General features: G+C 56.2%; 1 protein-coding gene and 1 pseudogene across 1 annotated transcript in view; both read right to left on the reverse strand.

Annotated features, from left to right (window-relative positions):
- Window positions 1-868: 868 nt before the first annotated feature.
- Window positions 869-10,650, reverse strand: LOC115248340 (zinc finger SWIM domain-containing protein 8-like; annotated as a pseudogene).
- A 2,531-nt stretch (window positions 10,651-13,181) lies between these two features.
- The window catches only part of LOC115248349 (coiled-coil-helix-coiled-coil-helix domain-containing protein 1-like), a 3,157-nt gene continuing 1,338 nt past the window's right edge, over window positions 13,182-15,000 (reverse strand). The window contains exons 2-3 of the mRNA XM_029832003.1: window positions 14,474-14,592; window positions 13,182-14,061 (exon numbers count right to left, since the gene is read on the reverse strand). Coding sequence (XP_029687863.1) covers window positions 13,960-14,061; window positions 14,474-14,592 — 221 coding nt within the window. The 3' untranslated portion in view covers window positions 13,182-13,959. The remainder of the gene's footprint in view (window positions 14,062-14,473; window positions 14,593-15,000) is intronic.

A 15,000-nucleotide genomic window follows, 5' to 3' on the forward strand; every position in this document is an offset into this window, starting at 1 on the left:
GAGAGGAGAGGAGGATGGAGGGAGGAGAAGAGAGGAGAGGAGGATGGAGGGAAGGAGAGAGGAGAGGAGAGGAGAGGAGAGGGGAGGAGAGGGGAGGAGAGGGGAGGGGAGGAGGGGATGGGAGGGGAGGAGGATCAAATCAAATCAATCTTTATTTATATAGCGTCTTATACAATCAAAATTGTTTCAAGGCGCTTTCCAGAATCCAGGATGGAGGGAAGGAGAGAGGAGAGGGAGAGGAGAGGAGAGGAGAGGGGAGGAGGGGATGGGGGGGAGGAGAGGAGAGGAGGATGGAGGGAGGAGAAGAGAGGAGAGGAGAGGAGAGGAGAGGAGAGGAGAGGAGAGGAGAGGAGAGGAGGAGAGGGGAGGAGAGGAGGAGAGGGGAGGGGAGAGGAGAGGAGAGGAGAGGGGAGGGGAGGGGAGGAGAGGAGAGGGGAGGGAGGGGAGGGGAGGGGAGGGTAGGAGAGGAGAGGAGAGGAGAGGAGAGGAGAGGAGAGGAGAGGAGAGGGGAGGGGAGGGGAGGGGAGGGGAGGGGAGGGGAGGGGAGAGGGGAGGGAGGGGAGGGAGGAGAGGAGAGGAGAGGAGGAGAGGAGGGAGGAGAAGAGAGGAGGGGGGGAGAGGAGAAGAGAGGAGAGGAGAGAGAAGAGAAGAGAGGAGAAGAGGGAGGGAGGATGGAGGGAGGATGGAGGGAGGGAGGGATGGAGGGAGGATGGAGGGATGGATGGAGGGAGGAGGGAGGGAGGGAGGATGGAGGGAGGATGGAGGGAGGAGGGAGGGAGGATGGAGGGAGGAGGGAGGGATGATGGAGGGAGGGAGCAGCATGCTGGAACATGAGTGATCCACGGCTAACGCTAACGCACTGACTGACATGTTTGCTAACTGCTCAGCGAGGCTGATCCTGGATGTGGACCACCACTGCCCCCCTCCTGCTGCTGATCTTCCCCACATGTGGGGCCCAGAGGGAGCAGCTGTGCTTTACCTTCTTCAGCTTGCACTGGTCGTCCTTGTAGGTGATCATCAGAGCCAAGGCCAGGTCCCCTTTCACCCTCCTGGTGCCTTCACAGAGGAGAGGATGTTCTGCTTCACTCACAGTGGTCTTCATACCTGCACACACAGCATGAACCCTGGTCTAGTCCTGGACGACACAGCTGGATCAAAATGCAGGACCCGTCCTCACCAAGAGCAGCGACAGCGGCCTCAAACCCAAGCTCCTCATCACCGGGCATTTCAGTATTGCGGTTTCGGCTCGGTGGACGAGAACCTGTTGGTGATACGACTGCCCGGGGATATGGAAGAGGGGCGTTAAAAAGCCCTTGAAAGCACCTGAGCTAAGGAGGCGTGAACAAAGGCCGTACCTGGTGTGCAGAGAACATCAAAGATGAAGCTGGCCAGCATGAGAGGCAGCACCGGTCTATAATCACAGAAGCTCCCGTCTCGGAGCTGCTCTGCTCGCTCCCTGATGGCCGACATCTCCACCACCCCCAGAGGAATCTTCTTTAACAGGGCCACCACCTCCGATTCCTGGTAGGCCAGCTTCACCTGCCGGCCCAAGAGCATACGGCCCGCGCGTTCTGTTAGCGTTAGCCTGTGAAGGGTGGGGCAGCGGGAAGCTGCGTGTGTGTACCTCCAGAGCTTGGTGGATGCTGGTGGTCTCTGGAGTTCCAGGGAGAACATGCGGTGTTGAAGGCCAGGTTGTGGAGCTCCGTGCGCTCGCTGAGGACGGTGAGGAAGAACGCAGCCTTTGATAGAGTGTTGGTGGCTACCTGAGTCTGCCGGGTGGTGGACACTTTGCTCTTCTTCCCCTAAACCCAGCAGGTCGATCAGAAGGAGGTCCCGGGGTTTTCAGACGGCGTGCAGGGACCTACCTTAGTCTGAGGTTGCTCCACCTTCAGGTCTGCGGATTAGCCAGCAGGTCTCTGGCCAGCTCCACCGCCAGCCGACACGCTTCGTTGCTGTAGCCGTGAGCGTGAAGCGCCTCAGCACACGCGACAGAACCTGGTTTAAAGACAGCGTGCTCAGAACTCAAGGAGGTCTCACCTAAACCCCAGGGCTGAACTCTTCCTCACCTCCATGCGGTTCTCTTGCTCCAGTGGCTTAATTCCAGCAAAGATGTCTGGCTCCTCCTCCTGATGAAGGCTGTCAGCCATCTGTCGGTCCACGCCCTCTTCTGAGGCCACACCCACATAGTACGCCTGGTAGTCATCCTCACCCACAACTCCTCTTCCACGGCTTCTTCAACCCTTCCTCTGCAGCTGCTCCTGCAGCTGCTCCTGCAGCACCTCCTGCAGCTGCTCCTGCAGCTGCTCCTGCAGCTCCTCCTGCAGCTCCTTGCCTTTTGTTAGCTGGTCCAGCTTCTGGCCTGCTGCCTACTGGGACCTGCTCGTAGTTGGACGCGGGCTTAGCAAACTTCTCCGTGGTGCTGGAGCGTGCTGTGGAGGTGGAGGTGGAGTCCAGGTCCTCCTCTCTGCTCTCGGCAGGCACCTCCTCCAGGTCAGCCTCCTTCCCTGCAGCGGCAGGCGTGCTCCCCGCGCTCCCGACGGCCTCTTTGGGATGGAAGCTGGGAGGATGTGGCTCAGCAGGAGGGAGCGTGGGCGGGGAGTGTCCAGCACATTTGGTGTCAAACATCTTGCTGCCCCCACCGTTGCAGCTGTGTTTATGGGAGTCTCGCAGCAGAGGACTCAGAGAGGGCAGCATCTCTGGTGGGGGGGGGAGAAACTCGAAGGTGTTACTGGCTTCGGCGCCCAGAGCCAGGCTGGAGCCGTCGTCCAGGCTGAGCTCAGCCAGGTCCGGCTCCAGAGAGCTGTCTCGCTGCTGGTCCTCCTCTTGGTGCTGCTATGTTTAGCCCCAGCCAGGGCCATGCCCCCTCCAGGACCTCCGGCGGAGGACCCCTTACCGCCCCCCTGGGGCAGTTTCATCTTTCCTCCGAATGATGGGCTGGGACCTTGTACATGCACTTTGCTCCTGCATCCTCTAGGGTCAGAGACATGGTGCCACCCAGCCGGACCAGCCCCTCCTCCGCCGCTCATGGACAGACCCTTGCGTTTGGTCTCCTTGGGTCGCACCGCCACCTCTTGCTGGGAGGCGTAAGCGCCTCCCCTGCCTTTATAATCGCCCCAGAAAAGCCTTCAGCTCTGGCAGCGCCCCCTGAGTCGGAACCTTCTCCATGAGCCCCGCAGCACCTTTGACCCCTCTCTGCAGCTGGACCGCCCTGGACCAGCAGAAGGTGGAGCTCTTTTTATCGGCGCTGCAGTAGGTGATGCCGTCCAGGGGGTACGCAACCTCCCAGTTGAAGTAGCAGGACTCCACGGCAGGTTTGAAGCCCTGGAACAGTTGTCCAAGGACTTGGCGATGCTGCCCCCTCTTCACGATCTCGATGACCTTCAGATGCCACTGTTCAGATGGCCCGCCAACTCCAGACGCCTGGAAGAGAGCACGGAGACAGATCCTGAGCAGGCCGCAGGCGAGGGAACCAGGAGCAGGACATTCCACCTGGCAGAGACGGAAGCTCACCTGCCGGGACTCATGGTGGGGTCCAGCACCGCCAGTCTCCAGAGCACCACCATCTCATCACCACATGCTGGCACAGGAGTGAGCGGGCCACCTCCGACTGGCCGTTGCCCCGCCCAGTGTGACCACTGGCGCTGCTGTGGGAGGCCGACCGGTCCCGAACGCTGTACCACCAGCTGATGATCTGTCCAGAGGACACGTGGTTATAGAACAAGGACGTCCGACACGGAACCGCTACGCATGCGTTGCTCCTGCTCAGTAACCCTTGGAGTGGGTCCAAAAGCAAACTGGTCCAAGGTGAGTGATGGGAGCTGGGCCCCCGAAGGCTGGGTGGTTAGCTGGTTAGCTGGTTAGCTGGTTAGCTAGGCAGGACTCGTTTGAAAAGGGACTGAAATAAAACCGTCTAAATGGTCGGGAATGTTCTGGTGGGTCTGGACCCAAGCACCAGCGCTAGAAGTGGCCCCTCCCCTACCTGCTCGTAGGTGAGACACTGCTCGGTCAGGATCTCCAGCAGCGGCGCCGCGTTGCTGTCTCGTCTTTTGAACATCTCCCTGACGATGGACAGAAGGTTCCAGATGCCCTCTGGCTCACGCCCTCTTAAAGGTCGCAGGAGACACGCCCACTCGGCGGCGGCGGGCGGCTCGGTGGACGACAGGTACATGGAGTTCACGTCACTGCCAAACGAGATCTGGTTTTCAGAACCATTCACCGCCAGCAGAACACATCAAGAGGGTTCCACGGCCGTGCACGTGGCACAGGTCACACATGCGCGAGCAGCTCCCGCATCCATTCAACGGGCCGAGGCCTTCAGCTTCTTACCTGAACACAACAGGTGAGGGGCCACAAAATTTGTGCAGCGTCTTCTTGATGTTGTCGCTGAGCGTGGACTCGTCCAGGTACCAGGTGCTCTGGTCCGAGGCGGACGGGCCCGCGGTGGGGTCTGGGGGGAAGCACAGACATCTGCTGAGAGTCGTCCCAACAACCCCCAGCTCCACCTCCACACCGGTCTGACCCAGAGGTGGCGCTGCCTACCTGGAGCTCCACACACAGTGTTGATGGCGGTGGACTGGGAGGACAGCAGCTCGTCCAGCAGCCGCTGGGCCGTGGGCAGGATCTGTGGAGGCAGAGCGGATTAGGACCGTCCCCTGGATCCAGAGGACGGGGAATGTGGACACGTGGACACGTGGACATGTGGCGTGGACGTCACCTGCTGTGGCAGCTCACTGATGAGGTACTGAGCAAACTTCTGGAGCTGGTCTCTCTGCAGCCGGGACAGGGACTCGGAGACCGGAGCCCTCAGACACACCGCTGAAGCCTGGACACACACACCTTCATGAGCAACGGCGCAGGCGCAGCACTGACCTCCGCTGACCAACACTTGCTCACGTTATGGATCCGGAAGAGGCAGAGGGCCACCACGTGGGCGCACCATTTGGCCCCGGCGCCGCAGGTGCAGCTGCAGGACGTGATGCGGCAGCGGTCGAACATGACTGCCACGTTGTACGCTCCTTTGGACTGGCCCGACTGGTTGGTCACCACGGTGGCGCTGAGATGGAAACCTGCCCACATCAAACACAAGTGTTGCTTAGCAGCACCTTAGCAGCACGGCACTGGACTGGGACTGGAGTTCAGCCCGGGGCTGGGGTTAGCCCGGGGCTGGAGTTAGCCCGGGGCTGGGGTTAGGCCAGGAACATAGTTAGCCCAGGGCTGGAGTTAGCCCGGGGCTGGGGTTAGGCCAGGAACATAGTTAGCCCAGGGCTGGAGTTAGCCCGGGGCTGGGGTTAGGCCGGGAACATAGTTAGCCTGGGGCTGGGGTTAGGCCTGGAACATAGTTAGCCTGGGGCTGGGGTTAGGCCTGGAACATAGTTAGCCTGGGGCTGGAGTTAGCCCGGGAACATAGTTAGCCCGGGGCTGCGGTTAGTCTGGGGCTGGGCGTGGAAAGGTGGACGCACCTGTCAGAGGTTCAGACATGAGACGACTTTAGACCTACCGATCTGAAGGGGGTCTTTGACTGCTCGGATCCTGTTAAAGCTGCTCTCCAGTTGGAACTCGTCTGGGCTCCCATTAGCCAGGCAGGAATACAACCTACAGCAGAGGAGGACATGGGTTTATATACCCTAGAGCAGAGGAGGACATGGGTTTATATACCCTACAGCAGAGGACATGGGTTTATATACCCTAGAGCAGAGGAGGAATGGGTTCATATACCCTAGAGCAGAGGAGGACATGGGTTTATATACCCTAGAGCAGAGGACATGGGTTTATATACCCTAGAGCAGAGGAGGACATGGGTTTTATATACCTAGAGCAGAGGACATGGGTTTTATATAGCCTACAGCAGAGGAGGACCTGGGTTTTATATACCCTAGAGCAGAGGACATGGGTTTATATAGCCTACAGCAGAGGAGGACATGGGTTTATATACCCTAGGCAGAGGAGGACATGGGTTAATTACCTAGAGCGAGGAGACATGGGTTTATATACCCTAGCTGAGCGAGGCGACATGGGTTATATACCCTACAGCAGAGGGAGGACATGGGTTATATACCCTAGAGCAGAGGATACATGGGTTTATATATCCTAGAGCAGAGGAGGACATGGTTTATATACCCTACAGCAGAGGACATGGGTTTATATACCCTAGAGCAGAGGAGGACATGGGTTTATATACCCTACAGCAGAGGAGGACATGGGTTTATATACCCTACAGCAGAGGAGGACATGGGTTTATATACCCTACAGCAGAGGACATGGGTTTATATACCCTAGGCAGAGGAGGACATGGGTTTATATATCCTAGAGCAGAGGAGGACATGGGTTTATATACCCTACAGCAGAGGACATGGGTTTATATACCCTAGAGCAGAGGAGGACATGGGTTTATATACCCTACAGCAGAGGAGGACATGGGTTTATATACCCTAGAGCAGAGGAGGACATGGTTTATATACCCTAGAGCAGAGGAGGACATGGGTTTATATATCCTCGAGCAGAGGAATGGGTTTATATACCCTAGAGCAGAGGAGGACAGGGTTTATATACCTACAGCAGAGGACATGGGTTTATATTACCCTAGAGCAGAGGAGGACAGGGTTTATATACCCTAGAGCAGAGGAGGGACATGGGTTTATATACCTTAGAGCAGAGGAGGACATGGGTTTATATAGCCTACAGCAGAGGACATGGGTTTATATATCCTAGAGCAGAGGAGGACATGGGTTTATATAGCCTACAGCAGAGGAGGACATGGGTTTATATATCCTAGAGCAGAGGAGGACATGGGTTTCAGCCCCACGACCCTCTGACATGCAGGACACGATGGCCTCACTCTTAGACAGGAAAACCTCCTGATGGGCTTTATGACCACTGCTGTCCATGATGGTTCTGGGGATGGTACCTGCACTTATGCAGGACCCGTTTACCAGCCAGTTGGTGTGTGCGTGCACGTGGGGCAGCAGAACACAAGGACACAGCCCAAGTGGTGCTGAGGTCTTTGGCTGGAGGAGTTCAGAATGGAACATGTAGCAGTGGAGCAGCTGTGGGAGGAAGACAGGAGGTCCAGAGACAGGAGGTCCAGAGACAGGAGGTCCAGAGACCGGAGGTCCAGAGACAGGAGGTCCAGGGACCGGAGGTCCAGAGACCGGAGGTCCAGAGACCGGAGGTCCAGAGACAGGAAGGGCCTTCTGCGGCCGCGGGCGTCTGTGGTCGCAGCTCAAGTATCCTTGAGTCACTGCAGCTCCTCCGAAGGTTGTTGGATCAGCGTGTAGATGCTAGCTGTGTAGAGTTCATGCAAACACGTGCACAGCCAAAGCACCTTCAGAAGCTTCCAGCTTGAGTAGCATTCCTGGTCCTGAGGGTTGGTTGGGACCAGGATGGGCTTCAATGAACATTAGGGAACAACTCTCAGCTGCTCTATTCAGGCCAGAGCAGCTTCCCACTACCTGAAGGATCTGAGCATCAGCCAGGCTGCATTGCATGTCGAGGACCCCACATCTGGAAAGAGCTGCATGGGTTCCTTATGGAAGCATGTTCCCCTGATTTTAGGAAAAGGTGCTGCAGACACCTGAACCCTCAGCTTCATCACAGGAGCTGAGACCTGAAGCTACAGAAGAGCTCTCACCTGATGTCCTCCTCATTCTCTGGGAAGCTCCAGTAGGCGATGCGGAGCTGCAGCTGCTCTGGGACAGGGGGGTAGACCTTCTCCACCACCTCAAACGGGATGTGGAACGCCACCTGCTTGGCTGACAACTCCACCAGTGGGATCACGTGACCATCTGAGGGACACAAGCAAAGAGGCAAAGAGGAAGGTTGGGCAGGAATCTGACACCATCAGGAGGTCTTGGAGAGGTGGAGGGAGGGGGGTGGAGGGGGGGGGGGGGGGGGGGGGGGGTGGGGTGGAGGGGTAGAGGGAAGGGTGAGTGGAGGGGTAGAGGGAGGGGTGGATGGGTGGATAGGGAGTGGACAGGTGGAGAGGTAGAGGGGTGGAGGGAGGGGTGAGTGGAGGGGTGGAGGGGTGGAGGGGTGGAGGGGTAGAGGGAAGGGTGAGTGGAGGGGTGGAGGGGTGGAGAGGTAGAGGGAGGGGTAGAGGGGTTGTAGAGGGTGGATGGGGTGGGTGAACGGGTGGGAGGGGGTAGAGGGAGGGGTGGGTAGACTTCACTTTGTGCCCTAAACAGGGCAGAGGTCAACAGACATATTTACAACTTTCTGAACAGTTCAAAGTCATCACAGAAAACAGGCATCAGAACCGCATCAGAACCACTCCTGACCCGCATCAGAACCAATCCTGACCCACATCAGAAACCACTCCTGAACACTTCCTGTTGTTCCCAGTGGTTCTGGTAGGGGGAATGAAACATTTGTTGTCAATGTTGTGTGCCGGTGGTTCTGGCCTGAGGGTGTGCCTGATGGCGGGTCACATGGAGTGGTGGAGAGGGTGTGAAGGGTGGACAGGCCCTCAGTGATGAGGGCGGTTCAGATCGGGGGGGCTATGGGGGGGACCAATTTGAGACGGACCAAAAGGTGTGGACCAGGAAGTGAGGGGGTCACTGAACTGGACCTGGACTCACACCCAAGGACCCTGGAGCACCTGTATTTAAGGTTAAAGTTTTCACCTCGACCACTAACTATAACTAGTTGCAGCCAGTGTCTTTACCCACAGTCAGTGCAACACTGTGGTTGTTCTGTATGATGCCCCCCCCCAGTCAGTCATCAGGCTGGTTCTGCTACAGGTTTCCTCCTGTTCAAGGCTGAATGTTGCATGAAGCCGCCGGTTTGGGAGTCCGACCGCGGCTTCCTGCAACTCTCCTGGAGACACTCTTGATCTCAGGGTTAGGGTTCGCCTAACCCCCCCCCCCCCCCACCAGATAAAGGCAGCGGGGGCTGGCCTGGCCTGGGGGGTCCACTGCCACCATTCCAGCCAGTCTGGGCTGCTGTCAGACGTTCCCAGAGCCCCAACCCTAACTCTAGCCCAGGAGCAAGGCAGCTCCAAATCAGCTCCAGCACCAAACTAGCGTCCCTCCCCCCTAAAGGGGGACGGAGCGAGGCCCACAGCTAGAACCACCACCTCCAGGGACCCTGTTTCTGACCCAGAGAGAGAAACTGACTCTTTTCTTTAACCGGAGGAATTATTAGTCTGGTCGGCATTTCAACAGCTTTGGAATTCTAGAATCATTTTCCAACGGAACCTTCTCACGTCTCGGTCCGATAGCAGCCCTGCTCCGGGTTTAGCCCTTCACAAGGACCTTCAGAAGGTGACCCGGAGACAGAGGCGGGTTCGGATCAACAGGTGCTGATGCTCGGGCCCGGAGGTCCTACCTTTGTTCCGGACGGTCGGGGAGTTGGGTCCAGCGGACTGCTTCCTCCAGCCTCGCCAGTTCTGACACAGACTCTCGGCCTCGGAGATGAACGAGCACAGGGAGTCTTCCTCGAACCGGTCCGAGTCTTCGAAGGAGAACCTCTCCCCGTCCTCCCACTCGGCGAACATAAGTTCCATCACATCCACGTTTCCAGCGGGTTTCAGCCTTTTCCGAGAGGCGAAAGCGACGGACCGAACACACAAAAGTGCCCGATAGTCGGGAAAAGTGAGGAGTTGTGCTGGGGGAGGGGAGACACACAGCTGAGAGGCTTACCGCTGGGCCCTCACGCACGCTCACGCACGCACGCACGCACGCACACACACACAGCTGCTGCTGCTGCTGCTGCACAACACAGCTACACTGCAGCGTCTACGGGCGTCCGGGCGTCATTCCCGTCGCTCCCGAACGGACTCAATGTTGCTTCCAAAAACGCTCGAGCCGATAATGAATCGCACAGAGCCGCCGTGACGTCATTAAGTGCGGTTTAATTCCGCCAGGGAGGCTGTGTTCCGGCCATCGCGGGGTATTCCCGTGGATTACCCGAGATTAGGATGCGGTAGCGGAGTGGACGCCTGACGAGAGCTCGCCGCGTTCCCAAGCCGTCTTTAGCCTCTCCTCTCCCCGCTAAACGAGCTGACGAGCCGCGGCAGGTTGACGGCTAACTTTCTCGATAGCTGCATAGTGGGAATAAAAAGCTGTCATCGACCGAAGGTGCTTAAGATTGTGCTAAAATGTAGCTGAAGTCAACAACAGGTCCGCTCACTTCGGGTTAGCTTCTGAGGGCTGCGCGTTAGCTTCCTCTAGCCACCGAAGCTAACCGTGCGCTGCTAACTCGAACTCTTCGCTATTTCTCTCCATGAACCAGCGCCGTGAGCTTCGCGGTTGCCTTCCCGGACTCTCCCTGCACTGTTGTGGACATTTGTCAGCCCGTGTAAAGCCGCGCACCGCCGGGGATCCGCGCTTCTAGCCGAGTGTTTTCCGTTCTTTGTATCCGAGCTCTGCTAATGCTAACAGCTGCTCAAAGACAACCGCCTGCTCGACAAAGTCTCATCCGTCCATAGTTGTCCTGCCCTCCGGCCGTCAGCGCCTTGGCCGATAGATACTGCCGTTTCTACCTGACATGCCACGCGGAAGCCCGATTTTTGTCCGTTTTTACGGTCGCTTTGCCGGCTGAAGGTGTCTCACCTCTGCTAGCGCACCTCCTCCATCAGCTGATCACAGCTTCCGGCTTCAGCGGCTGGTGTGCAGCACGCGGCGGGATCGGCACGCGATCACCTCCCGTTCCGAGGACTCCTCAGAAGGACTTGGCAATAAAGGATGAGCTGCTAATCAGAGTTCGAGTATCCATCTTTAGCGCCCGGGGGGGTCTGTCCAGCGGTACTGTCACCATGGTGCCGATACCGGGCCTTGTTGACAACAACAACAACAACACTCGGCATGTCTGGGTGTGATGTGTCTGATGGTGCTGCCTGATCAGCGCTGTCTAGTGATGCAAGCAGCCTCCAAATGATCAATATAATCCATAAAACAACCTGTCAGGGTAACAGCGTGTCAGGGTAACAGCCTGTTAGGGTAACAGCGTGTCAGGGTAATAACCTGTCAGGGTACCAGCCTGTCAGGGTAACAGCCTGTCAGGGTAATAACCTGTCGGTAATAACCTGTCAGGGTACCAGCCTGTCAGGGTAATAACCTGTCAGGGTAACAGCCTGTTAGGGTAACAGCATGTCAGGGTAATAACCTGTCAGGGTACCAGCCTGTCCATAGAACAGCCTGTTACTGTAACAGCCTGTTACCCTGACAGGTTATTACCCTGACAGGTTATTACCCTGACAGGCTGTTACCCTGACAGGCTGGTACCCTGACAGGTTATTACCCTGACAGGTTATTACCCTGACAGGCTGTTACCCTGACAGGTTATTACCGACAGGTTATTACCCTGACAGGCTGTTACCCTGACAGGCTGTTACCCTGACAGGTTATTACCGACAGGTTATTACCCTGACAGGCTGTTACCCTGACAGGCTGTTACCCTGACAGGTTATTACCGACAGGTTATTACCCTGACAGGCTGTTACCCTGACAGGCTGGTACCCTGACAGGTTATTACCCTGACAGGTTATTACCCTGACAGGTTATTACCCTAACAGCCTGTTACCCTGACAGGTTGGTACCCTGACAGGTTATTACCCTGACAGGCTGGTACCCTGACAGGCTGTTACCCTGACAGGTTATTACCCTGACAGGTTGGTACCCTGACAGGTTATTACCCTGACAGGCTGTTACCCTGACAGGTTATTACCCTGACAGGCTGTTACCCTGACAGGCTGGTACCCTGACAGGTTATTACCCTGACAGGCTGTTACCCTGACAGGCTATTACCCTGACAGGTTATTACCCTAACAGCCTGTTACCCTGACAGGTTATTACCCTGACAGGTTATTACCCTGACAGGTTATTACCGACAGGTTATTACCCTGACAGGCTGTTACCCTGACAGGCTGGTACCCTGACAGGTTATTACCCTGACAGGTTATTACCCTGACAGGCTGTTACCCTGACAGGTTGGTACCCTGACAGGTTATTACCCTGACAGGCTGGTACCCTGACAGGTTGGTACCCTGACAGGTTATTACCCTGACAGGCTGGTACCCTGACAGGCTGTTACCCTGACAGGTTATTACCCTGACAGGTTGGTACCCTGACAGGTTATTACCCTGACAGGCTGTTACCCTGACAGGTTGGTACCCTGACAGGTTATTACCCTGACAGGCTGTTACCCTGACAGGTTATTACCCTGACAGGTTGGTACCCTGACAGGCTGTTACCCTGACAGGTTATTACCCTGACAGGTTGGTACCCTGACAGGTTATTACCCTGACAGGCTGTTACCCTGACAGGCTGTTACCCTGACAGGTTATTACCCTGACAGGCTGTTACCCTGACAGGTTATTACCCTGACAGGCTGTTACCCTGAAGGTTATTACCCTGACAGGCTGTTACCTGACAGGTTATTACCCTGACAGGCTGTTACCCTGACAGGTTATTACCTGACAGGTATTACCCTGACAGGCTGTTACCCTGACAGGTTATTACCCTGACAGGCTTGTGACCCTGACAGGTTATTACCCTGACAGGTTAGTACCCTGACAGGCTGTTACCTGACAGGCTATTACCCTGACAGGTTATTACCTGACAGGCTGTTTACCCTGACAGGTGGTACCCTGACAGGTATTACCCTGACAGGCTGTTACCCTGACAGGCTATTACCCTGACAGGTTAATTACCCTAACAGCCTGTTACCCTGACAGGTTGGTTACCCTGACAGGTTTATTACCCTGACAGGGCTGCTTACCCTGACAGGTTTTACCCTGACAGGTTATTACCCTGACAGGCTGTTACCCTGACAGGCTGGTACCCTGACAGGTTATTACCCTGACAGGCTGTTACCCTGACAGGTTATTACCCTGACAGGCTGTTACCCTGACAGGTTATTACCCTGACAGGCTGTTACCCTGACAGGTTGTTACCCTGACAGGCTGTTACCCTGACAGGTTATTACCCTGACAGGCTGTTACCTCAAACAGAATCTTGGGCTGAAGGTCCGGGCCAGAACCCCGTGGAAGTGGACATCATTGCCTGTTTAGCAGCACCCTGGTTCTGGTTCTGATGACACCATCAGGACCGGCTCAGCCTCACCGGGCCCCAAGGTCCAACCATAATAATGTGCTGGATTCTCCAAAGGTTTTCATTTCCATCCCGTTATTCCACCTTATTCTCCATCAACCAGCGCTCAGAACCCCAGAATGACAACGCCACAACAGAACTTTGGACACATTTATTGAAAAAGAAGAGTCTGCGTTAATACAAGGACCCTGTCCCGAGTCCTCCGGCTGCCGGTCCTTTGGACAATGATGCTCCGAGCTGTGCACATCTGCACATCTGGATAAACGGTCAATCTCCTGCAGAGCCTCCTAAAGTGAGCCGGGGTCCATGCCTGGGTCCATGTCCATGCTCTGGGGGGACAACTCCAGGACATTTAGCACCAGTCACCAACACACTCGCCTACAGGGACAACCTAGCGTGCACGTTCTGGGCGGGGGCAGGAACCCGGGGCGGGGGCAGAAGGAGACTGGGACCGCTACGCGTGCAGAGCTGAGACCTTGTGTTTGAGGCAGCCGTTAGGAAATGGCGCTCAGCTTTCCCAGCCCGTCCCTCGTCGTCCACCTTTGACCCGTCTTGTAATGGTTCAGAAACCGGACGACCGTGCAGGGGGGCCACCCCCCCTCTGGAGCTCCACCAGGCAGGCACCACAGCTAGCCCGTTAGCCGCCACAGCTAGCCCATTAGCCGCCACAGCTAGCCCATTAGCCGCTGCAGCTAACGTGCCGAGGTGAGGCCACGCTCAGACATCACCTTGTTAACTATTTCAGAGGGAACTCGGGACAAACAAAGAGTCGGATCTTATTCCACCGTACATGGAGAACACAAACGTGACAATAAATAAAGTCCGGAACCAGGAGCAGTCTTTGGGTGTGGCAGCAGTTCGGGACCGAGCGGTCCAGACGCTCAGAACTCAGCCGTCCTCAGAGATCCACTCGTCAGATCTCAGAGGTCACGTTGGGGAATCTTTTGAGCAGAGTGTTGACTTGTTTGGGTGGCAGACGCCCCCCCTGCAGGCTGGACTGGTTCTTCACGGCAGCCTGTCAAAAACAGACACGTCAGTCCCGGTCCAGGGTTCAGCAGAACCGTTTAGAGCGGGTTTATTATAGCCTTAACTTGGTTAACCCATCAAGCAGCATCAATAGGATGACGACGTGTTTCTTAATAGTGGCAAAATTTAATTATATCGAATCAGAAACTAGACAACCATGAAAACCTTGAGTAGAAATCAAACAACACACAACTATGGTTGGTGATTGTTGTGGCTCGTTTGTTAAAGACCCCCTCTCGTTCCACATCTCACCTTTTAATAAATGCTATTCAATACCAACCAAACTATAATTACCCAAACCGTCATCGGCTTCAGGCCACCTCATGAGCCCCTGTCGTGGCCTCCAGGGTCTGGGACCTGAGGAAGCTGGGAGCAGGAGCCCCGGGTCAGTCGGGACTCACCTGAGCCTTGTTGACGCAGGTGTAAAAGGACGTCATCTCTCTGAAGCACAGGCTGTCCACAAAGTTGTTCTGCTTCCAGCAGGCCATCAGGACGGACATCTCTGTGATACAGGTGGCCTCTGAGAACACACCACAAAGACCATCAGGCCATGACCTCCTCCATATGGGGGGGGCTCCATTTCAGGCCGGAACAAACAACACACGGTCACCTAGTGTGCACGTGCACTATAGGGGGGGGGCAGAGCGCCAGGGGACCGACCCTTGGTTTTATTAAGAGCAGGCGGCGCTGGAGCTGGGCCACAATGGGCCCAGAGGTGTCCCGCTCTAGCCCCTGGACCTGGAGCAGGTCTTTGATCTGCACTTGTGCTACATCTCATTGAGACTTGGTTGACCTGCAGACAGAAGCTTTCCAACCAGTAACTGCTGGTAACCTAGTGCTAACCCAGGCTCCAGCAGGTCACCAGAGGGAATTCCATCATACTGAAAAATAAATACAACAGCTGCTGTGAATCACAAAACATCCAGTA

This window comes from Takifugu rubripes, unplaced genomic scaffold, assembly GCF_901000725.2.
Source record: "Takifugu rubripes unplaced genomic scaffold, fTakRub1.2, whole genome shotgun sequence".
In the NCBI taxonomy this organism is placed as follows: domain Eukaryota; kingdom Metazoa; phylum Chordata; class Actinopteri; order Tetraodontiformes; family Tetraodontidae; genus Takifugu; species Takifugu rubripes.